The sequence below is a fragment of the Panthera pardus genome, unplaced genomic scaffold, assembly GCF_024362965.1.
Source record: "Panthera pardus isolate Hobbes unplaced genomic scaffold, ASM2436296v1 HiC_scaffold_1, whole genome shotgun sequence".
NCBI classification, from domain to species: domain Eukaryota; kingdom Metazoa; phylum Chordata; class Mammalia; order Carnivora; family Felidae; genus Panthera; species Panthera pardus.
Window position 1 is genome coordinate 24,593,085 of NW_026526654.1, and position 25,062 is coordinate 24,618,146.

Genomic DNA, 25,062 nt, shown 5'->3' on the forward strand with positions numbered 1-25,062 from the left:
AGGGTGCTGGCACCTGGTGGATTCAGTACACATAGTATATGATGATAGAAATGGATGTCTTATAAATTCAGTGTATTATTTTCAATTTTGCTGTAATTAATTATTTTCCTAAGCTTAAAAATCTGAAGTACTCTATACTAAGATAAGTCATTTTGAATACCATTATTTGACCTGTTTTCCTTAAACTATAATTTTTTTAATTAAATGCTTTGTACATTTTAAAATATTTCTTAATATTTATTTTTGAGAGAGAGAGACAGAGCATGAGTAAAGGAGAGGCAGAGAGAGAAGGAGACACAGAATCCGAAGCAGGCTCCAGGCTCTGAGTTGTCAATACAGAGCCTGACGCGAGGCTTGAACTCATAAAAACTGTGAGATCATGACCTGAGCCGAAGTTGGATGCTTAACCAACTGAGCCACCCAAGTGCCCCATATGCTTTGTACGTTTTAAAGTACAACGTTATGATATCTTGAAGGTACATAGTTGTAAAGAATACATTTCTTTTACAGTGACACGTAGTAAGAAAATAGTATTGTATAGATAATCTATATGGATATATTTTCCAATTTTTATAGGAACACATGTCACAAAATGGGATACACTTGTGGCTTCATTCACACATCCAAAAAGTACCCTTCAAGAGAGCTTTTTAGAGAGGCATCCTTATAGATTCTAGAACCCCTCCAGTCATTAAAAGAGACAGTAACTCTCTTGGAGTAAATCTCAGGAAGAAGATGGAAAATAAAACCAATGCATATGTAACCAAGTTTCTGTGCTGATATAGGTGAAGAAGAAAAATAAAGCAGAACATGAAGGGATGGTAACTGACCACATTATGGATAGATGATACCTATTGATCTCTTAGTTTGTATCAAACACTGTTGGAAACCCTACACATACTGACTCATTTTCTATTCCAACGTTAGAAGGTAGACACCTTTGGAATTATTACAGTTTTATTTAAAGGTCAAGAAGTTAAGATAGAGAAAGTTCAGGAACTTGCCCAGTTGTCAGTACTCATGCCTAGGCAGTCTGTCTTCAAGGTCCCAATTTTTTATTTAAAAAATTTCAGGGGCACCTGGGTGGCTCAGTCAGTTAAGCATCCAACTCTTGATTTTGGCTCAGGTCATGACGTCACAGTTCATGAGATCAAGCCCCATGTCACTGACAGCACAGAGCCTGCTCGAGATTCTCTTTCTCAAAAATAAACAAACTTCCCCACTCGTGTGTGCACTTTCTCTCAATAATAACCTTTAAAATAAAATAAAAAATGTTAAATCACAAGAAAGTAGAAGTAATAGTATCATGAACACACATGTACCCTTCACCTAGATTCACTGGTTAATATATTGCCACATTTGCTTCCTCTTTTCTGCAGTCTCTGTGGTGCTCAACTGGTGGAAAACAAATTGCAGAAATTTTCATTATAAGTTGCAATTCACCCTTAGATACATAAATATATACCTTATAAGATTAAGGACATCCTCCTACATAATCCTTATCTCACTCAAATGGAACGGTAATATTCTACTATCAGATAGGTTTTCAGATTCTCCAGTTGTAACTCCCACTTCCTGTGTTCTGCCTCTCTCGCCTTTTTCTCGGTTCTAGTACTTAATTACAACTTGAATGTGTGAAAACACTACAGAGGGCCTTCATGTTTGTATCATTCTTATAATCAACCCTGATTCATAAATGAAGAAATGTGTGTCTCAGAAAAGCCTGTTTTCTGGGAAACCTGTTTATTCTTCTTCAGGCAGATACGGACAACCCAAAGGAGGATCAAAAACCAGACTAGTGGTGAGCTGTCATCAGAGTCAGGAGCAAGCATGAGGTTCTTTCTTCGAAGTCAGGCTTATACAAGTATTACAAAAGTCAGCTCAGAAGGCAGAGCTGATAAAAGCCTTGGTCAGTTCCATCACCTGGGCTATAGATTGATGAATGGGTGTCATAAAAAGAATCACCCATGAGCCCTCCTACTTGTAGTGGAAGAGGTTGACTAAAGGGACATCTTCCACTTCATAATTTTCAGTGCAAGGACTGGCCCCCACCACCCAGATCTTCCTCTTTAGATTTTATTTACCTTTCATGCTAATGCTGGGTACCAATACTGTATTTAATCCTAACTCACATTGCCCATTTCTGGGGATTGGACTTTGATCAAAAGCACAATAATCCCATTCACAGAAGTACTTTCAGCATTTAGGATGTTGTAAAAACACTGCTCACTCACCCTTGTGTTTTGTCATTTGACATTGTAGTTCTGTGTCCCTGCTTATTGGCCATCACCCTTTCATCCGTTGGTCTCTTAATTTGAAACGTATTTATTCTCTGTTCTTTAACTCCCTAGTGGAGCCTGAGTTTGGTCTTGTTCTATAAAATTTTCCCAAACGAGTATTCATTGAGCTGAGCTCTACCACTGTGTGGTTTCAGTTTATCTTTGGTGTTTAAAAATAAAAGTTTGTTTTTTGGAACTTACAGTTTTATGAAGATAGATTAATATAAGCACTATCTAAACTCATAGTCTGGGGGAAATAAGATGTGATGTTGTGCCCTATTTTTCATGAGTTTTCATTCACTGCAGAACATTTACGAGATTGAAGTAAATGAACTTGACTGGTCTAGCAGAATGGATTAAATTTGGGAAAGAGCCATCCCCCAAATAGGTTCCAGGTTTGCTAATATATGAGCTGTGGTTTGCCATTGTTTAATTTTTTTTTTTAACTTTAAAACCTTCCAAAATGGTAAAGTGCTGACAAGATTATACCTTTAGAGAACCTTGCTTCTTGCAATAATTAAAATTTTTTTTTCTTCTCTTTAGTGTACTAACTCCTATACAAAATGTATTTTGGGAAGCTTGACTCAACCGTAACAATCCTTTTAACTTTTTTAAATGTTTAGACTACATTGAGAAAAATGGCTTCATTTTTTGAGCGATTTCCTTAATTAATCCCAAGGGGGAGGTTCCTTGTGGGCATCATGTGGCAGGGATGGGGGACACTGAGATGATTTCTTTTCACGAACTTTATTGAGAAATAATTTTATATGCCAGAAAATTCCCTCATTATAAGTGTGATTCAGTGATTTTGGTAAATTTGTAGTTAATCATCATAGCAGTCCAGTGTTAGCACATTTCTGTCACCATCCCAAAATTCCCTCTTCTCTGTTTACAGTTAACCCTCTGCCCCAAGCAACCACTGTTTTTTGCTTTTTGTCTTTGTAAATTCCTACTGTTACCTTTTATCTAAAAATTATGAAGGAGCATTATTAATTATTCCGTATTTTACTTTGAGAATAGCATTATTTAACATAGTACATATTTCTCAATGCATGAACAGATGATGCCTGCTGATGGCAACAGAGAAGAGTCTTGATTCCCATTAAGCTTGTGCTCCTGGGGCACCTGAGTGGCTCAGTCGGTTGGGCTTCTGACTCTTGGTTTCAGCACAGGTCATGATCTCACAGTTTGTGAGTTTGAAACAGTAGGAAGCCTGCTTGGGATTCTCTCTGTCTCTGCTCCTCTCTCTGTCTCTACCCTGCTTGCGGGTTCGTTCTCTCTCTCTCTCTCTCTCTCTCTCTCTCTCTCTCTCTCTCAAAATAAATAAACCTAAATTTTTTTTAAATAAAACAAAATAATTAAAAATAAACAGGGGCACCTGGGTGGCTCAGACAGTTAGCATCCGACTTCAGCTCAGGTCATGATCTCACAGTCTGTGAGTTCGAGCCCCGTGTCGGGCTCTGTGCTGACAGCTCAGAGCCTGGAGCCTGCTTTAGATTCTGTGTCTCCCTCTCTTTCTGCCCCTCCCTTGCTCATGCTCTGTCTCTCTCTGTCTCAAAAATAAATAAAAACATTAAAAAATTTAAAAAAAAAATCCATGTGCTCCTAAGTCAGAGAATAGTTCTGGCCTGAGTTGACACAACCATCTTTAAGTAGACAGTAATTAGAAGTAACTCTCCCATTCACCTGACTGGACATGTAAGATGTGTAGGAAGAACTAGAACTTCAGAGCTCTTGTGTCTGGTGGGCTTGTCTATGTCATTACTACTTCGTTTAGGAAGAAGTCCTTTCTGCATCCACAGGTGCAGCTTAAAGAATGCATCGAAGATCTTCCTGGCAAATTGGACACCCAATTAGCAGAATCAGGATCGAACTTCAGTGTCGGACAGAGGCAGTTGGTGTGCCTTGCGAGAGCCATCCTCAGGAAAAATCGAATATTGATCATTGATGAAGCAACGGCGAATGTGGATGTGAGGTACAGAACCGGGGTCCATGAACCTTGGAATCCAAACTTTAAATGTGGTAAATGGGAAACATTTAATGATGCTGAGAAATGTTTCCAGGTACTCTCTTTATCCCAAAGATATCATTGGTAATGTTAATTTTGGAAAGCAGGAAGAAACCAAAAAGAAGTTATACGGTGATAACGATATTATTAGGCATCCTAAGACAGCTAGATTTCCTCAGTGCTACCCTTGATAGTTTCAAGCAAGTGGAGGGAAGCATATTTAACATCGTCATATGCAAAACAGGAAACTTCTGAATAGGTTTTCTTATACTCAGTTTTTTAAGAACTATCTCATGTTTTTGATTTTTAAAAACATTATGAAAATGTCATGATTGTTTTAGGGCTTAAGTCTGCTTCTCCTGTCTTTACTGAACTAAATCCAACTTTTTTGGTTCCAGAACTGACGAGTTAATACAAAAAAAAATCCGTGAGAAATTTGCCCAGTGCACTGTGCTGACCATTGCACATAGGTTGAACACCATTATTGACAGCGACAAGATAATGGTAAGACCCTCACCTGTGACTTTTCAGTTTTTTCCATTTATGTTCAGTTTTTCAGCTTAACCTTCCTTATACAACCTGATAGAAACCTCTAATAAGTTCATTTTCTGTTAATTTTTCCTCTCATTCCTGATAGTGACTCAGGTACTTAACTGTACCTTCATAATGTGCTATTAAATAAACTAATGATTTCATATTTGCATATTAAAAGTTTATTTGAATTGTTCTTTTCCTTTAACATGGCCAACCATGAAAATCTTTCAAATTCAAGATCTGGCCTCTTCTTACAGAGGGGTAAAATAGTACTTCTCACCATGTCACAGTTGTTTCAGTATTTTGGATTCTCTTAATCAAAAAGTTACCGTTTCATTTAGGCTGCCAGGATGTTATTGGGTAAATTGCAGAATTTCTTGTCTGTCGGGATGTTCACAAGATGCACTGACAAAGGGGAGTCTATGAGGGGAGAAGCCGTAGTCAGAAACACAAAGTATTTCAACAGAAAGGATTTAACGTAGGAATTGGAAAGCTGGAAAAGTGGAAGAGAAAAACTGGGGTAATGATTTTAGGAAGCAGGTACTGAGCCCCAAGACAGATCTCTAGACCTGAGAACTCAGAGGAAAGACCCTAAAGACTCATGCTCAGACCTCCAAGGAGAGTCACTGCCCAGCCACTGGTTACATTTGTGAGGGACTACAATGAGACTAGTTCTCAATGTGTGTTCTAATGGAAGAAGCGGGGGTGGTGCCAGGTCCCGGGCCCCAGGTGATGTTGCAGGAGCAACATAGGCCATGGTGACCATTTGCTCTGTGTCTCACCTTCAACACCCCCTTCCCCAAGTGCCCCCTGCTAGTGGAACCCAACAGAGCACCAGCTGGCCAAAGCTCTCTGGAATGTGGTTTGCAGAAAACAAATGAGCTGAGAGTGTAGGAAAAATGGTGGATCTGGGGCTGAGACTAGGTGACCAAGCAGCAGGTCTCTTACACAGCACAGCCAGGGACTACACACAAGGCAGGCTTCAAGCTTTGGTCTCTGGAAATCTGTCCAGTATCTGCCAGGTTTGATTGGCTTTTTCTTTTTCTTTCTTAGTAATTCAGTCCTTCCTTCCTTTTATCCTCCCTCCCTTTTCTCTCACCCTATCCTATGTTTTTTCTTCTCTTTTCCCTCTTTTGCTTGCTCAGTTTCAGTTATCTTAGGATGTGGTTTTATGAAATGATAAGGAGGCCATGCCTCAAAGGAAAACCCTTTGGCTACAAATAAGCCCAAGGAATGCACGTATTATTTTCAGGGTAATTCCCAGTCCATGGCAACAGGCTGATTTTCACCTGTCTCATAGATGCTGACCGTTGTTACCAGACACCACAGTATCTGGTGGTGCTTTGATTAGTGGTGAGGAAGTACATAAAGAAGGCCTACACAGCGTGTGAGAGGCAACAGATAGGGTTAACCAAGTTTTTGATGATCTGTACTAAACAGGTTAGTAATCAGTAATAAGCAGTAATATCCAAGCTTCCTTATGTCCAGTGAAAACAGAGATGTCCCTTTTGACTCTTTGGGCAGTTTCTGGAATATTCCCTCCCACCCCGTTTCACATGCATTGTCAGACGGGATCATCAGTGGGGGCAGTGAGAAGATAACCGGACTCTCCACAGTGAAGCGGTGCCTTCAACCTTGGCGCTCCCCAGGCCTAGACATTGTGCAGGAATGAGCTCCGACGAGGTTGACAACAGGAGCTGGGTGTTCCCAACCAAAGGGATGCTGTAGGCTTCAGGCAGCATGGCTGGTGTGGACTAGGACACCTAGAACTAGGAAGCAAGCCACTCCAGCAGACTTTTGTGAGTGACCATGTGACATTCCATGATGGCGGGACAGTGACTCTTAGATTCCAGAAACGTTGTGTGGCATTGGTAGCATCCTTATTCCTTCCGTTTGAATGGAAACTGGAAAAATAACCTTTGATTTCTACTTGCTACCTGTCACTTTGTTCTTGTCTCTCGGCTTTGTATTTCACAGATGGTCCCCAGAAGCCTCCTTTTTCCGCAATAAGTGAATGATGCTAGAATTTTCCCTGTTTGAAGTGCTTTACCAGGCTTTGGTTGCAGTGGCAGAAAGCTGGCTTAATCTCCAGCTCAGTGAAGAGCACCTTCACATCAAACCTTTGCTCCTAAATGTACCGTATAGATTTATTTCAAGGTTTTGGTATTACAACATTTTGGTGGTAGTAGCTTCTTTTTATCATCTCATTCTTAGAAATACTGCCACCTTGGGATGCGGGATCATTTAGGGAAACAGCAGAGAAGGACAGAATTTGACAGACTCGTCAGCTGGTCATTCCTAAATCTTGTTTTTGGTCATTCCTAAGCCTTACCCATTTGCATTACCCATTTGCATTACCCATCAGCATTTGACCCACACATGTGAGCTTGAGTATCCCCTTAACCAGTGCGCCTCATTGCCGTTAGCAAAGTATGTCTGTGTGTTTAATGCTTCCCTTATGAGTATCTCCTGATAAATTTCAAGAAGCTTAGATTTTTCTCTCTGGGCCAGGGGTCTTTGTTCAAATCCTTAATGTGGTTTTGCAAAGCAGTTTACAGCCCCTCCCATCCTTTCGAACCTGGCCCTGCTGTGTTCTCTTTCTTTCCTTAAAGAGAGAGTTAAAATCGCTTATTAAAACTGTCGGTTGTCTTTTGGTTCAGCTGGATGTTGGTGGCTTAGACTAAGGCGCCAGCAGTGGAAATGGTGAGATGGTTGGATTAAGAGCAGGTAAATGACGATGTGATGGGTGGAGCCTGGGGTGTGAGGGAAGGGGCCTGAGATTTGGAGGAGTTGGGGAGACTGAGGGAGAAGTCAGTTTGGAGACAGGAAGCACAGGGTTCCTTTTAGAGTCTGTGACCATTGCTGGGAAGGACCTTACTTTCCATGGTGGGCTCTGCGTGTTCCTGTGGGGCTGCTGCTCCCACTCCCAGCTCCAGTGATGAGGGACTTCAGTCCAGGCTCCCCCCCCCCCCCCCCCCCCCCCCCCCGCTGAGAGCTTGTCAGGGACATCACGGGCAGGTGAACTTGGCCACCTGCTTACATCTTGGTCAGAACTGGTTTTGGTTTGCTGACTCTTTTGACAGGGAATGGCAGGATCAGACCTCAGGGGATCCAAGTGGCACGCATTCTCTCGTTCATCGTCAGGGAATCGTCCTCTGTGTTCCATGCACTCCAGGGAGAAGCCTTCTGTTTTATTCTAGAACTTCTGATTACTAGTTGGCTTTTAGTCTAGCAAAACACCATAAATAATGTTCCTTCTTGAACCTTTGATTTTTGGAGCAATCTTTTTTTTTTCTTGCTGGCTTTAGAAATACCCATTTCCTTTCCAAAAGCAAGTGATCATCTGTTCTGTTATTCTGAAAGCTTTAGGGACATAAAGACGAGTCACTCAGCGGCAAGGCCTCCTGCTCCAGAGGGTGGCGGTCGCTCACGGAGGGGCTGGGGAAGTGACGGATGCTAATGAAGGGCATAACCACAGCCTTGTCATCGTAAAGTCGTGTAATTGCACGCGCTCACGGTGTAATAATTACATTTTGTTGCACTGGTGAATACTTCTGCACAAAGACGTATGGATATGGTTTTGTTTACTGTAAGTAAATCAAACAAAAGGCTTGTTGGGAAACAACTGTGACCTAATTAATAGCTTTGTTTATGTGTTGGCTCTCCAAAGGGATTTACCCAGTTTTGGTTCATTAAGCGCCATTAATGTGTTAGGCTTAGAATTCTATTTTACAAAGATGTTCTCTCAATTTTAACTTTATTAAACATGATGTAGTCATAATGACAGCTAATTTAATCTTCCTCATTTGCTCAGTTGCCACAAAACAGTGGAGCAAGACAGACAAATTAGAAATCCTCTTTCTCCTAATACTCACCACTGTCTCTGCGTTAAAGACAGCTCTTCCCTGTAGTTTTAGGATTAGCTGGTTACTTGTGACCTGCCGTCTCTTCAGCCAGTGGCACAGCGTTTTTCTCTCGTCTCTGTGTCCCCTCAGTCCTCACTGCACCCCCGGATTCTCCCTGGTAGCAGCAGCGAAGGAAACACCAGCAGACATACAGCTGGTGCAACAACACTGCGTCTCTGCTCAGCATTTTCGCTCCCAGGACTTAGGGGGTCTGGAGAAGGAAAGCCGGGGCTGAGAAACCCAGATTCCACCTCTCTGCTTATGGGCCACCTTACAGTTTTCTAATCTTTACCTCTCATCCTAAACTCAAGCCTCTTTTCAGTAGAGTTTTCCCCAGAGAAATCAAACCCACACACTGCTGTACCATACCCACCTGGGAGAGCACAAACACACCTCAGGCTACCTGGAGTTTTATTTAAATTCAATTTTTCACCTTCATGGAACTTTTGATAAGCCTGTATCTCAGAACGTCACAGAAGAGAAAAGCTCCTTAAAAAAAATACACCAGGAGATTTCCACTCATGTTTTCAGAGGGAAAAATAACTAACATGAAGGTTGAAAGCACAATCCGGAAGAAGAAATACTTTGGGAAAGGAGGTGTGTGCTTCCATACAATAGCAGGAATTTGGGGAACCGCTGTGGCAGTCACTGTGACCTGGCCTTCATCTTCCCCAAGTCACAATGACCATTTCAAGACCTAAGAGAGGGTTTTGAGTAACACTTGCCACCGTATCTTATCACAGAGAACCTCACAGCCATCCACCTTACCGGTGAGGGACCCAACCCAACTCCCAAGCTTGGAGAACTGTCCCTATGCCCCTTTGTCTCCAGGCCACCAAAAGCAGATGTCTGAAACTCAGATCTTCCCACTCTGCTTGCTGTTAAGTGGGATCTGCCTCTGTTGCTTATTGCCGATCGAAAACTTCCAGGCATCTCTTTCCTGTTGTCAGGTTTCTTCCACCCTGCCCTGCACACCCCCTCCACACCCGCCTCTCCCTGCAGCCACCCCACCATCACTGATACAGCATCCTGGTGTTTAAAATGGATTAGATTATTTTGCAATGGGTCCATTTAATTTTTATATCTAGGACAGCTCCCTGCCATATCTGCAGATACACAGGCCTGATAAGCACATCTTCATGGAGTTTATGTAACTGACTGACTCATCCAATATAATGGATTTTTCCTTAACCAGCGAGAGCACGCGAGTGATTTGAGGTTGGTGTTCCTGGAGAGATCCCGGCACCATAGGATTGCTCTCACACCAGTTTGAATGTGTGGTTTCATTTGTAGTTTAACTTGGGTTATAGGGGGCACAGCGGAAGATCACAGGAGCCTTACAGTTACGGAAGATGTTAAAGATAAAAACTCAAAATTATACCTGTTTTTCTGTACATAAAGAAAATTTGGAGGGGCGCCTGTGTGGCTCAGTCGGTTAAGCGTCCGACTCTTGATTTTGGCTCAGGTCATGATCTCAAGGTTCGTGAGATCTCCTGAGGTCTAGCCCCGTGTTGGGCTCTGCGCTGACAGTGTGGAGCCAGCTTGGAATTCTCTGTCTCCTTCTCTCCCTGTCCCTCCCGTGCTTGTGTGTGAGCATGTGTGTGCTTGCTCGCTCTCTCAAACTAAATAAACATTTTTTAAAAATTGGAGTTGCTTTGTGTGCAGTTATCATAAAAGACCTGGAATCTTTGCTCAAACCAGTAAATGTAAAGGCAAAATGTGTACAGTTCTGTTGCAGGACTTTTCTCAGTCTGCGCCCCGAGGGGCTCTGTAGCGCCTGGCCTGAGTCCTGGCGGCTCCACACTCTTGTTTCTGCCAGTGCTTTTTTTTTTTTCTTCTTCCAGTATAGACACTGGCAGTCTTTCTTCTCTCTCTTAGTATAGGCTCCCGAATGTCAGGGGCTGTGGCTTAAATCTCTTTTGCCTCTTCTCCAGCATCTGTCATGATGACACGAATGCACTTAAGTATGCCATAAATGTTTGCTGAACAAATTCAGGAATTAATGAAAGTTTACTTATTTTCCTCAAATGTGTTTTTGCCACATATTACTTGTTCTTTATTAATCCTGAAAGTTTAATAAAATTGGTTTTCTTTTTTTGTGAGTGTCTACCAGGCACACAGTAAATAATGTGAGCCCCAAGTATAAGAAAAATGCAGTGGGGAATGTTTACATTTATAGGCATATTTTCTTAAGTTATACAAAGTTAATGTAAGGTATTATACATATAGAAAGGTATCTTAGAAAATTGAAGTTAGGGGTGCCTGGGTGGCTCAGTCAGTTAAGCATCCAATTTCAGCTCTGGTCATGATCTCACAGCTCATGAGTTCAAGCCCCACATTGGGGGTCTGTGCCAACAGCTCAGAGCCTGGAGCCTGCTTCGGATTCTGTGTCTGTCTATCCACCCCTCCCATATTCACGCGCGCTCTCTCTCTCTCTCTCTCTCTCTCTCTCTCATAAACATTAGGGAAAAAAAAAGAAAATTGAAGTTAAAATTCTCATCTCCCTTATATTGTATCTGATAATAAGTAATCTAAATGTCTTTCTCTGGGAACGCACATGGAAAGAATAGGGGTTCGGACCTGTGTTTGAATCCCACTTCCGCCATCTACTGATTCCGTAGCCTCAGCTAAGTTACTTAACACTTCTGCACCCTCAGTCTTCGTCTCTGTCTGTGAATTTCTGGACAGAATGTATCTTGCTCATCTTTGAATCTCCTATTCTTAAAACAGTGCTTTGATATTAGGTGTCAGTATTTCCTGGATGGATGGATGGGAGAATGGAGGTTAAGAAGGAAAAAATGATAAATAGGTGGTGGGTGGCAGGGAGGGAGGGAGGAAGGGAGGAAGGACATTATGTACCCTGTATACCTTGAGAATTAACAACAATGTCTACAAAGCATGTAGTACAATGAGTGTTCAATCCACAGCTATTTTCTTCTTTTCCAAATTCAAAAGACCACGATTTTAGTTACGAGGTGACTTTCTAAAATATTATCTTAAGGTAGTCATTCTTTGTTAAATTGCATTTATATTTAATACTCATAAGGCTCAAAGTATTTTGACCAAAATAAATCTTTTGGTCATTTATATTGTTAACTCTATTGCTTTTTAAGAGCATTAATTTTTTTCTGGCTCTGCCTTTTCAGACACTGGTCAATTCTGAGAACTGCTCATCTAGTGGCATTTGTGTGTTTTCAGACGGTAGGAGAGAAAATGGAAAAATGTGCTGTTCATTCAAATTTGAATAAAGTAGGAAGTTGGACAAGGACAAAATATCAGTAAATAGTTTCATTCCATTAAAAATTGCATACAGTCTTGATAGTTGGAGAACTCCTTTTCCACCAGCTCTGGTGATTTTTAAAAGTTGTTGCTTTTGCAGAATATCAGGTTCTTCATTGTATGAAGTAATTTGATTCGCTTATTTACTTAGTCTTCAGCATGAGAGAAACCTGTATTTTAAAATTGGTTTTTTTCTTCTTCTTCAACATCAGGAGGAGTGGCTATGGCCTGTAATGCTATGCTTAAGTAAAATTACACATTTGGGGCATCTAAATTGGATGCCAAATTATAGGACGTTTTAATTATTATGTGGATGTGACAGATTCAATTATTCTTGAACTCTTTTGAGAAAACTGCCCTTAGCAGTGATTCACAGTAGTAAACACAAGATTAACAGGAAAATGCCCGTTATGAGACTTAATAAATGTTTCCGATTAAACACCACGGGACAGAATTAACTGCAATACCTAGATGTGGACAAACAGCCCGTGTCCGGCTTAAGAGTTTCAGCATATTCCCTTAAGATAAATTTACTCTGAATACAGCCTAAATGAAGAACTTAGCACCACTTAACATCAGAACTGTTTTCCTAGGTACATCATCTGGGCCAATGGTTTCAGACTCTTTTCTTCCCTCCCAAACCATTAACCAGAGCTACTAATAAGTAGAAATGCAGAGTTAAGAGCCCCTTCCTCTCCCTTTCAATTTCCAATTAGTGGACATATTAATGAGCAATAAAATGGCTTGAAAGGCAGGCAGCCGAAGAAAGAGAAAAGGAAACAGGAAAGATACTTGTGCAAACAGATACTCAGATCCTCTACAATTGAGATTGGGCTGCCCCCATGTGCTGTGCAGGCCATGATCACTGGAATTTGGAGCTCAATTTCTTAATTACTTCTTTAGTCTTATCCAGAGAGAAAATTGGATTTCTAGAGATTTCTTCTGTGCAGAGCAATTATGCTAAAGCTGCTTAGGGAGCAGCTCTTTTAGCCAGCCTTTCACTCCCAGAATAATAAGCTCCCACCAAAGCCAACTTCAGGGCGCACCTTAATCTCGCTGACGGGTATTTTGTCCCCTCTTACCAGCTGACATATTCCAGGACCCTGAAGAAATTCCAGAAGCATTTACTCCTTTTCCAGATATTGCTCAGATTCTGTCAGACCAGCTTAGCAGCTAATTTGCTCTCAGGTCCCTGCCATCTGGCCTGGATGACATCACCCTACTTTTTCATAAATTGAGTTTGATTTTCCTAAATCAAGAAATTTCCCAACTCTGAATGTATGTATAAATAACCCTCAAAGCTCAGAGTCTGAGAGCTAAAAGCACTAATAACAACCCCAAAAGCCTTTGGCAGAATATAAAACGCCACAGGACTGCTGAGTGCCCATAATCATAGTCTAAAACTTTCATTTTCTTCCTTTCCTATAACATTATAATAATAAAAGGTCGGGCTAGGCCTTTGTCTGCCTAGTAAAACAGGGTAATCAAACCGTTTAAACACCAGGCAGGCCTACCACCCAAATGGATTCTCTCTATTCTCCTTCTCCGGCCCCTTTCCGAAATATTGTCTGGCTTATAATATGTTACTGCAAAACATTGTGTGCTAATGGGTTTCTTTCTGCTGATTAACAGGTTTTGGATTCAGGAAGACTGAAAGAATATGATGAACCGTATGTTTTGCTGCAGAATGAAGAGAGCCTGTTTTACAAGATGGTGCAGCAGCTGGGCCAGGCAGAAGCCGCTGCCCTCATCGAAACAGCAAAACAGGTAAGCGGGCCGTGAGGAGCGGTAATTAAAGCTCATCTCAGCCCTTCACTCCTCGCAATCTGGCACGAGGGGTGCTCTAACAAGCACCCTGTGCCCTTCTCAATTATAAGCCTTCGGAGACAACGCTTCACGACTGGGTCTTAACAACACGTCCCAGGTTGAAGTCAGGTCTGCTGAGAATGGGCAGAATTGGTGGGGGAGTGGGGGTGCCCCAGGTGCGCATGCTCGCATGCGCAGGCACGTGGGGGCGCTGCGGGGCGCAAGCACCTGTGCCCAAGAGGAGCGAGAGATCCAGTTCTAGAGAGGTGTCACATGTTGAACTCCATGCTTTCGGACTCTCATGTGGCACAGAACTTCCACATTTTGCAGGCCTGTTACATTTCATTCTAATCGGCGCTCACATTTGAGTTGCAAATACGGTCAAGGCACATCCAGGAAATTTTGAGAGTTTTTAGAAAAAAAGAATGTGGGATGTTGTCCATTGGGTCTAGAAATATCTAGCAGGGAAATGTGTAGGTTGCTTTTCTGTTTTATAATTTGCAAAGAAAACCACATGATACACTTCTTGCCCAGGTTTCTCCCTAATTCGTGGTGGTTTAGAAGAAGGCCTAGTTACCCCCTTGTGCTTCCTCTGCCTTCTAGATGATGAAACGGTCATTGGGATGATCAAGAATCTATGTTACCTTGGGGCGCCAGGCTCATGCTTGCTCGCTCGCTCTCCCAAAAATAAACATTAAAATTAAAAAAAAAAAAAAAGAATCTCTGCCACCTTAACGCTATAGTCTGAGTGGTGCTTGGAGATGTACAAAGCATTTTCACAGAGATGCTGTGTGTGCAAGTACTAAGCACTATACGTGGTGCTGATGTTCAGTGAATAACATTCAGAGTCGGGGGTGGGAGGGAGGGGAGGGTGGGTGAAGGGTATTGAAGAGGGCATCTTTTGGGATGAGCACTGGGTATTGTATGGAAACCAATTTGACAATAAATTTCATATATTAAGAAAATAAATTTAAAAAAAATTCAGATTATCTGGTATCTTTCCAATAAGTAATGTATTTTCTCATTCTACACGTGTGATGTGAAAACTGCGGCCTGGCTTAAGGGACTTAGCCAATGTCCTGCAGCCACCTGTAACTCTTTCTGATACAAGGTGGGAGTTGGCTTGATGGAAGGAAGAAAGGGAAGTCAGGTGTTCTTGCCCCTTGAGGTGTGTGGTTGGGATGGCATGGGATCAGTAGTCTTGAAGCTCCCCATCAGAACTATTTCTCCCTGGGCATTATAATCATAGGTGCGTTTTTCTGTTCATCCTTTTCTGCATTTCCCAGATTTTCACTGCAAGAGAAAATTACTTGTGTAATATCTTAAGTATCTATTAAAGACAACAGGAGAAAATCTGTCCCAGTATCTAACAGCCCTTGTGTGTGAGAGATTTATCCAAAACACAGCTTAAGTTCTCTTCTGTCACTGTTTCGTCTCATCCCTCCAACTCAGAAATAAAGAGCTGTAACTGCCACCGTTCGTAGAACACTTCTTCAAATGCTGCTTCATCCTCAAAAACCGTTCGGTAAATGTGTATGTGTGCCCGCAGTATCGTGCTGGGGACTAACAAACACGTCAGAAGTATTTCTTTGATATCCCCAGTATAATAAATCCAAGAGCTGAGAAGAGCAGAGATGCTCCGTTTATGTGCTGAGCAATTTGGAGGTGCGGGATGAGGCTCTGACACTCATCGTGTGTGATGTAGGTTCTCTTGTCTTGGTGCCGGTGTAAGAGGCTGGGTATCTGAAGGGCGCCTGCGTGGCTCAGTCGGTTAAGCATCCGACTTCAGCTCAGGTCATGATCCCACAGTTCGTGGGTTCCAGCCTCACATTGGGCTCTGTGCTGACAGCCTGGAGCCTGCTTTGGATTCTGTGTCTCCTTCTCTCTCTGCCCCTCCCCACTTGCACTGTCTGTCTCTCAAAAATAAACATTAAAAAAAAAAAAGGCTGAGACTTTGAGAGGGGAAGGAAATTGCTCAGAGTCACACAGCTGGCTGGATAATTGGCAGAATCAGAGTTTACACCCAGGGTCAGGGATGAGGAAATCTGAATTCTGAACTTTTCATAAGTACTTCCATTGTACATGAATGTAGAGAAGCCAGTGTACTGCTTTCAGGGCTGAAATGCAGAGACTTTCACCAACTGGATGTCTCCCAGTCGGTGCTTCTTCCCTCGGAAGACCCAGGCAGTCAGTCATTGGGGATCCCCTGGATAATCTGCTCGTAAAACAGCCAGGAATCTTACAAACCCCTTTGTTCTCTGACCTCAGGCATTTCACATCAAACAGATGTGTCCCCACCTACGTGTCAAAGCCTCCGTTTTAAAAATCTGTTATCATTGTGTATCATCAAGGCGTTGAGTAATGACAAATAAATCACAGATGGGTCCAGATAACAGAAGATGGTATAGTTCAACACCCTCTTTTTACAAATAGGAAGCTAAGGCCCCTTAGAAGTAAGGTGGTCCTATATATAGATAACTTACGTTAGCTCTCATTTGCAGCAGACACAGAATTAGACATCTGCTCTTTTAAGAAATGTTTTAACCAAGTGTGACATACGTACAGAAATGCTCAGAGGTTGCAATTAGAAACCTTGGGATTCCTGGGCCTGTAATCTTGCACCTAACATAGCAATATTAACGGTGCTACATTCGTATAGCTCTGTATCATTTATCTTACGTGGTTCTCACATGTGTGAGTTCACTTAATCCTCCTGGTGGTTCTTTCTTATCCCACTTCATGGACAAGGAGACTGGATTGAGGACTCACCTAAGGTCACAGAGCTGGTCAGTGGAGAGCAGAGGGCTAATTGCTGGGTGAAGCTGAGAGTTGCTGTGGTCCACATGTCCAATTTCAAAACCCTGCTCCTTTTGTCATGTGGAATCCAATGTGGGGCCAGGTTTACATAATGGCAGCACATCCCTCTGGGATCTCAGAGGTTCAGGTCACCTCTCTGGAAAGACGTAAGGAAATACGTATCCCAGTTGAGTATCTTCTTGACATTACTTCTGCACATGCTTGGACGTCTTAGAGCAGGCTGTCAGATTGTCAACTTTTTAAATGTGCAGCCATCAAATATCAAAGCATCACTGAGAATGATGACAGTAGGAAGATGGGTGTAAGTTAACAAGCTTTCGGCTCCTGACAGGTTGGAATTCGTTTCTTTGAAAAGAAAATGCAACATCTAGAAAAAGGTACTTCCACGTCAACGTTGTCTTGACCACATAGTTGTTTCTCTTCAAATGTTGGTATAGGCAAGTGTAATTACTCTCGTTGACCCTCAGAGATGATCTGTGGAATGGTAGAGAAAGTACTTTTTAGGTACATAAAGCGGGGAGGTGCGTTAGTCTTCTAGGGGCTACCCCATCAAAGTATACAGAATAGGTGTCTTAAAACCACAGCAATTTGTTCCTCACGGTTCTGGAAGCTGGAGTTTTGAAATCAAGGTATCGACAGGGTTGGTTTCCTCTGAAATATCGCTCCTTGGCTTGTCGATGACCATCTTCTTTGTCTTAGTGTGGTCTGCCCTCTGTGTGTGCCTGAGTGCTAAACTCCTCATACAAGGGCACCAGTCAGATTAGATTAGGACCCACCTCTGTGACCTCATTTTAACTTAACTGACCCTATCTCCACATACAATCACATTCTGAGACACTGAGGGCTTAGGACTTCAACATACAAATCTTGAGGGGACACAGTTCAGCCCATAACCGAGGTGAATCTTGTCATTCATTCTCCTCCATGATGAAGCAGACCTAATTGAGGTTTTTTGGAGTTCCTTTGTTCCCAGTATATAACAGGTGCCATTTTATCTATTGGTGAAATCACCAGCTGTAACCCCCAAAGTTAGGAAATCCTGATAATCCTATGTTCTAGGAGCCTGGACCAGTTTGAATTGGTAGAAATGCTTAGCAGCCCCATGGCCCCGTATGTCTCCTGAGGTCTCTGAGCTGCCTGTTCCTCACTTGTGCTGGGGTTACAGCAAGGCCTAGGTACAAGGATCAGATGAGACACTGTATGCTTACCTGCTTTGAAGAATGCCGAGCCTTTTACAAATACAAGAGTTTTCCCTCTCAACAACGAAAGGGGATTGGTTTTTTAAAGGCTGTGGATTGAACCATTACCTCCCTAAAATAACAAATGAAGTACCCAAAGTTCTCCTAGGTAAGCTTTAGAGACTCTAAATTTGTTTTTAGTAATAAGTTTTTTTTAACAGATGATATAAACTAATGCTATAAAACTCAAAAACTTCACAGTTTTTTAAAATGATTGTTTTAGCTTATAAATAAAAGGTAAGTCATCCACCCACTCTTCAGGACAGAGCCCTGACACCTGTGTTGACCCTTCTGCTGATATAGCCCATTTGTCAACACAGACTTGTGCATATATACTTTCTGTTTTGTGAGCACAAGTGACAGCTGTTTCTTCTTTCAGTTAATGTATCTCATATCAATGCATATAATTATCTTTTTTTAAAAGTTGATTTGTTTTGAGAAAGAGAGAGCACAAGTGGGGGAAGAACAGAGAGAAAGAGAGAGAGAATCTCACGGAGGCCCCGATGTGGGGCTTGAACTTCCAAACCGTGAGATCATGACCTGAGCTGAGATCAAGAGTCAGACGCTTAACCGACTGAGCCACCCAGGCGCCCTGGTTATGTCATTCTTTTTAATGGCTACATAGTATTTATGCTTTTTCCACTCTCTTCTCCCCATTTTTTCCTTCTAATTAAGTTGTTACAGTTTAGTTTTCTTTTCCCAAAGAATGAGCTGGTAGATTTACTTACTGATTCTTGTACTCTGTGTTCCAGTTTATCACTTTCTGCTTTTATATGTGTTAATACCGTCTTTGGTTTATTTTATTGTGGTTTCTTGAATGCATTTGTTTTCATTCGTTCTTGTTCATTAATATAAATATTTTAAGGCAGTCAACTTTTCTCAGAAGACTGTTCTAGCTATATGCTATGTTATACGCTACTGGGTTCTGGTATGCAGTGCTTTTGTCATAGTTAAGTTTTCAAATACAAATCTAAAGTTTTGTTTTCTTTTTTTTTTTTTTTTTTTTTTTTAATTTTTTAGAGAGAGACAGAGCATGAGTGGGGGAGGAGCAGAGAGAGAGAGAGAGGGAGACACAGAATCCAAAGCAGGCTTCAGGCTCTGAGCTGTCAGCACAGAGCCCGATGTGGGGCTTGAACCCTTGAACTGTGAGATCATGACCTGAGTCGAAGTTGGACACTTAACCGACTGACCACCCAGGCGCCCCTAAAATTTTATTTTCAATTTTCTCTTTGGTTCAAAAATTGAGAAAGGGGCCTTTAAAACTTCCTGGTGGTGGTTTTTTTTTATGTTTTCTAGTTTACTCATCAGTGTTGATTTGCATTGCCTTGTGATCATAGAGTTGTCTATGCTGTTTCCCCCCAGAAACAGTATTTGTTAATACTTTTCTTGTGTTCTAGTGCATAGTCAACTTTTGTGAATGTTTTTCACGTGTTTAAAAAGATGGACTAGTGTTTGTTTACAGTATAGCATTTAATGACTTTTAATTAGATTTACTTTAGTAATTATTTAGATCTTCTCCTTATTTTGGTCCATTTGATGTGACACATTATGTTAGTCTTATATTATTACAACCTTTCACTTTGTAGTTCTTGTCATTTTTGCTTTGCTTGTCATTTTGGTTTTTAATTTTTATGTTCTCATTTTTTAGTCCACAGATATTCTTGACTTGGGTCTTCACTGTGAATTATATTTTCTTCTATTTTAAAGTGCTTTTCTTTCTTGGCTTCATTTAATGCACCTGGCCCTGAATGCAGGCAAGCTGATTCAAAATTCCAGTTGAGTCTCCTGCTTTTCCCTTTGTTTTCATTCACCTGGTATATCTTAGTCTTTTAGTATCAGATTACAGAAATATTTCCTGTAAATGGCATATAGTTCAGTTAGCTCTGAGATTTAATCTTAGTCCTCCTTTTTTTAACAGATGAGTTTAGTCCATTTACATTTATTGAGAATCACCATACTTCTATTATGTTTTCAGCTTTTAGTGTTCCTTTTTTTTTAACCTTTTAATTAGTATGTATTTTTTTTAAGATTAAAAAAAATTAATTGATCTCTACCCAACATGAGGCTGGAACACAACCCCAAGATCAAGAGTCTCAATCTCTACTGACTAAGCCAGCCAGGTGCCTCTATTTATTTTTCTTTGCTCATTGTTTTATGTGTGTACCTTTCATTTCTCCTGGGAACACTTTATTATTATTGATTCCCCATTATGAACAATGACAACATCTCTTCCCTCTCTCCCTGTGCTCCCACCAGATTTTTGTTGTTTAGTTTTCCTTATACTGTTTACTGTCAAATCTTTAAAAATACTTAAGCCTTTTTATTTTACTTGCTTACTTGTTTTATTTTTTTTTAAATTTTTTTTAACGTTTATTTATTTTTGAGACAAAGAGAGACAGAACATGAATGGGGGAGGGTCAGAGAGAGAAGGAGACATAGAATCTGAAACAGGCTCCAGGCTCTGAGCTGTCAGCACAGAGCCCAATGTGGGGCTCGAACTCACAGACCGCGAGATCATGACCTGAGCCACAGTCAGATGCTCAACCGACTGAGCCACCCAGGTGTCCCATTGCTTACTTGTTTTAAATGCTACTTTCTCTCTTAGTTAGCTAAACTCTGTCTTCTAGTATGTTGTTTTTCAGACTTTGGGTTGTGATCCGGTTGTGGAGTTATGAAATCTGTTTCATCAGTCATGACCTGCATGTATTAAGAAATGAGGTAGAGGGGCGCCTAAGTGGCTCAGTCGGTTGAGCATCCAACTCTTGATTTGGGCTCATATCATGATCCCAGGGCCGTGAGATTAAGGCCAGCATTGGGTTCCATGCTGAACTGAGTGTGGAGCCTGCTTAAGATCCCTCTTTCTCCCTCTGTCCCTCTCCCCCTCTCCCCCTTTCATACTCTCTAAAATAAAAAAATAAAACTAAAAAAATGAGAAAAGAATGGAATGGAAAGAAAAGAACAGTGTAACTGTCATAGTGATAGTAAATATTTCTTGGGTCTGTACTGAGTCTCAATGTAGTATGAAATGTACTTACTCCTGATCTCATGGTTTGTGAGATCAGGCCCTGTGTTGGGTTCTACTTGGGATTCTCTCTGTCTCCTCTCTGTCCTTCTCCTGTTCATGTGCACACACGTGCTCACTTGTGCATGTGCTCGCTCTCAAAATAAATGTTAAAAAAAAAATGTACTTACTACTGTGGGTGACAGTCAAAACAAAAGGTTGGAAAACAGTGCTCTGTACCATCTTAAAGGAGGGTTCGTTGGAGTTAGAATCCCCCTGACTTAACTGTGTGTGTGTGTGTATATGTATATGTATATGTGTGTGTGTATATATATATACACACACACACATATATATATTTGTACATATACATATATAATTTGCTGCACCTCTAATTTAAATGCTTTGGCTATAAAATTCTTGGGTCCCACTTTCTTTCACTTAGTATGCTATAAACTTTGCTCTAAGGGTTCTCTCATTGTTTATTCATATGGAGCGGTCAAGTTAGACTTAACTTGATCTTCTTTCCTGAAGCCCAAAGGACTCTTTCTCAATTTTGAAGGCTGTTAGTTTTTCCTAGGGTATGATGTACCCTTTTGTTCCCTAGCTTTACGTCTTTTATTTCTGGAAGTTACTGGAATTATAGCTTTGAAGTTCTCTTTCTTTGATTGGAGTCTCCTCTTTACACATATCTATCATGTATATGTTGTTTGTTCTTTATGTTATAAAGCTATTTTCTCCTTGATCCTTTTTAATTATTTTATTTTTTTAGTGATTTTATTTTTGAGAGAGAGAGACAGAGACAGAGACAGAGCATGAGCTGGGGAGGGGCAGAGAGAGAGGGAGACACAGAATCCGAAGCAGGCTCCAGGCTCCGAGCTGCCAGAGCCCGACGTGAGGCTCAAACTCGTGAACTGTGAGATCATGATCTGAGCTGAAGTCTAGATGCTTAACTGACGGAGCTACCCAGGCACCCCTTTAATTCTTTATTAACTTCTAATTATGCTTGCTTTCTCAATTCTGTCCCCCGCGTCTCATCCTGTTTCTCCAGTGGTTGCTGAACTACTCTGTGCTGCGTTCACACAGCTGCCCTTTCTGTGATGCTTCCCTGTTCTCCTCCATTCCAGTCGTGGCCCCAGTCAGCTCCTGCTTCATCGTCTCGTGTTGCTGTGCCACATTTCCAAACGTTCAAATTTCTGTTGTCCACAGGTTGATTGTTCTGTATTTTCTTTGAGTGTATTACATTATATTTTTTTCACAATTTCCGTTTGTTCAGTGAGTATTTATTTGACATGTGGTTATCTTGTTCCTTTTCCTCACTGTGTATTTTACAGATCCTGTACTACTACTATAATGTTGTTGGTTGTTGTTGTTGTTGTTATTCCTACCACTCATCTTTGAATTAAGTGAGTTTTTCCTAGACTATATTTTTATAGGATGATGGTGGCTAGGGCATTATTTCAGGCTAAAGGGAATTCTGTCTGCTTAACGTAGAAGTTCCTTATGACAGAGGGAGAGAGAGAGAGAGAGAGAGAGAGGGGGGGGGGGGGGGAGAGAGGGAGAGAGGGAGTGTGTGTGTGTATAAGCAAGAGAGAGAAATTGAAGATGCGTGTTCATTTAGCCTGTCCTCCTCCCTAGCCTGCTGAGATGGGCAGTTACTTGCATGTCAGTATCTCCCTTCTCCTAGGGCCTCATCAGTGTATATGCTTCAGGCAAAGATGGGGATTCTGTACATTCCTCATTGACTCACCTTAGAATTTGCCAGTTAGTTGGACAACTGTGCTCTCCCATGATTGCTGAGGTCTCCGCTAGCTACTTCCTCTCTGTCTTACCACAGCCCCACTGGATCCAGTTGCATATGGCAGCCCATCCGGATATCTTGCCATTTGGGATTTCAGATGAGTCCTGATTTCATTAAAGATGGGCTTCTTTTTTATCTCGCGGTATCCTTGCTGTTTAGGGTGATTTCTGAGACGATTAAGGGGAGGGAAAAATCCATTTCTGTTATCTTAAAAGCAGAGGTCTTCTCTAACTCTCCGGTACTCTTTAACCTCAACAACAGACCTGCCAGCGTGTACCTAACCAGAGTTAGGCCTGCCGTAAAGATGAGTTTGAGAGTTACCAAAATTGAGCTAGGGCCGTACAGTTTAGTGAGAGTGAACTGGCAAGAGTCTGGAGCCAGAAATCACCATATTGAACCAATGTAAATGAAAGGTCACTTGCTGGCCTTCACTCATGCATGGGCAGCTTTTATTGCTCTGTTGCTTTTAGTAAGATCTAATTCCGTGATGGTTGCTTTATTGACAAGCCAGCATCCATTACTACACCTTGTTTGAGCCTCCGTTAGAGCAACTGTAATGAACCAGACCCAAGAGAAAGAGGGGAAGAGGGACAAGAAGCCCAGTACTCACTGGGCATACGGTCTGCTTGCCCTGATCTTTAACTTATATGGTATTGTTCCTTTTAACCTTCACAACTGTATTAAACTGGCATTATTGCCCCTTATAACAAATGGAGGAATTGACACCCAAGAGCCCAAGTGTCTGCTCAAAGTCAACAGTTAGCGAATATCAACTGTCATAGGCATTTTTTTTGTTTTTTTTTTAAGTTTATTTCTTTTGAGTGGGAGGGAGGCAGAGAGAGAGAGAGAATCCCAATCAGGCTCCACACTGTCAGCGTGTGTCAGTGTGTCACTGTCAGCCCAGCGTGGGGCTTGAACCCACAGACCATGAGATCACCACCTGAGCCGAAATCAAGAGCCGCTTAACCGACCGAGCCACCCAAGTGCCCCCTTTCGTAGTCTGTTAACTGTCTTTCTGCCTCCCCGGTGACCATATTCACCGAATTAAAGGTGTCTCGGCTCCAACTCAGGGGTTCTGTAAAGATAAAACCAAAACAGCCACAAAGGGCCTCCCAGCTGTTTTGTTTTCATCATTTAAGCGGGTGATGCTGCTACCTTCTGTGACCGAGGAGCCACTTCTCGGAGCGGCTTCGTAATCACACCCACCACTTCACTTCAGTCTGCAGTTTGTAGCCAGTAATTAGTTCCTATGAGGTAAGTCACTGTCTCACCTGACAGGTGAGGCCGCCGGTATGGAGAGGACTTGAGTGATTTCTCCAGAGTCAACAGTGAGTCCCAGGAAGAGCGGATGGAGATGGACCTCCCCATCCTAGGCTGAGCCTACGGCACGGGGACCCGTCACCCAACTGCTTTCATAACCCGCACCCTTCATAACCCGGGAAGAGGAGGGCTCCTCTCTCGCGTGTGCTGTTAGCTGCAGTGTATTCCCGGCCGTGTCAACACAGGAGAAGAAGGGTCAAATCAAGGATTTTATACACAGGAAGCTCGCTTTCAGGATTTAGTTTTAGGTGTCTCAGACTACGAAGCTAAGACCATTTCAGTGAAGCATTGCCAATAATGACTTTCCTGTATAAAAAATTACATTCAGAGGGTGATAGGGAAAGGAATTGGCTTTTTTGGAGAGGACTACCAAGCAGTAGAAAATGAAAAGGTACTTTTATTCTTCTGGTTGTTTTTAGTTTCAACAAGATACCTCTTTTTTGGGAGTGCATAAATCTATAACTATACAAAATATTGATAGCTTTAAATTAAAAAAAAATTTTTTAATTAACATCCCCCAAAGGTATTTTTTTTAAATACTTGTGTTATAATGGAAATAACTTCAGATTTCACCCAGTGAAGTCCAAACGTTCTTGGAGAAGGCCTCACTTTACTCCTTCAGTGACATTTTAATATACAGTATTTCATATGTAATGTTAGTTTTGGAGTAGCAAGTCTGTAAGCAATAAGAGAAAAAGAAAGTACACTTAATCTGAAGGTAGATGTCCCAGCAATTTTCCTTTTTGTATGTGAAGCCCCTTCTCTCCCATGATAACTTTGTTGATAGCATCCACACATATATTTGGAGCCAGGTGTTGTAAAATAGATCCGGAATCGTGTGACTTAAGAGACCCAGCTCATGACACGTGTCAGCCTCAGATAGATGGTACATTTTCTGTTTTAAAGACTCAAACAAAACTTTTCACATTCTTCTTTGGGAAAAAAAAAAATTACATTTGAAGTCCTTTTTCACCCAAACACATTTTGAGATAAGAGCTCACAAGTCTTGACATTATTTCATTTTGTTACGCGCATCTGTCAAGGAACCGAGATATGATACAGCTACTAAAAACC

At 41.6% G+C, this 25,062-nt stretch overlaps 1 protein-coding gene across 3 annotated transcripts in view; it reads left to right on the top strand.

The window, feature by feature from the left end:
- The window catches only part of ABCC4 (ATP binding cassette subfamily C member 4), a 260,432-nt gene that overhangs the window by 232,499 nt on the left and 2,871 nt on the right, over positions 1-25,062 (top strand). For 2 of the 3 annotated variants that reach the window (XM_019444075.2, XM_019444077.2), the window contains 3 exons: positions 4,082-4,254; positions 4,686-4,791; positions 13,638-13,772. In XM_019444075.2, the coding sequence (XP_019299620.2) occupies positions 4,082-4,254; positions 4,686-4,791; positions 13,638-13,772 (414 nt within the window). The remainder of the gene's footprint in view (positions 1-4,081; positions 4,255-4,685; positions 4,792-13,637; positions 13,773-25,062) is intronic. The other variant, XM_019444076.2, reaches the window with a different exon arrangement.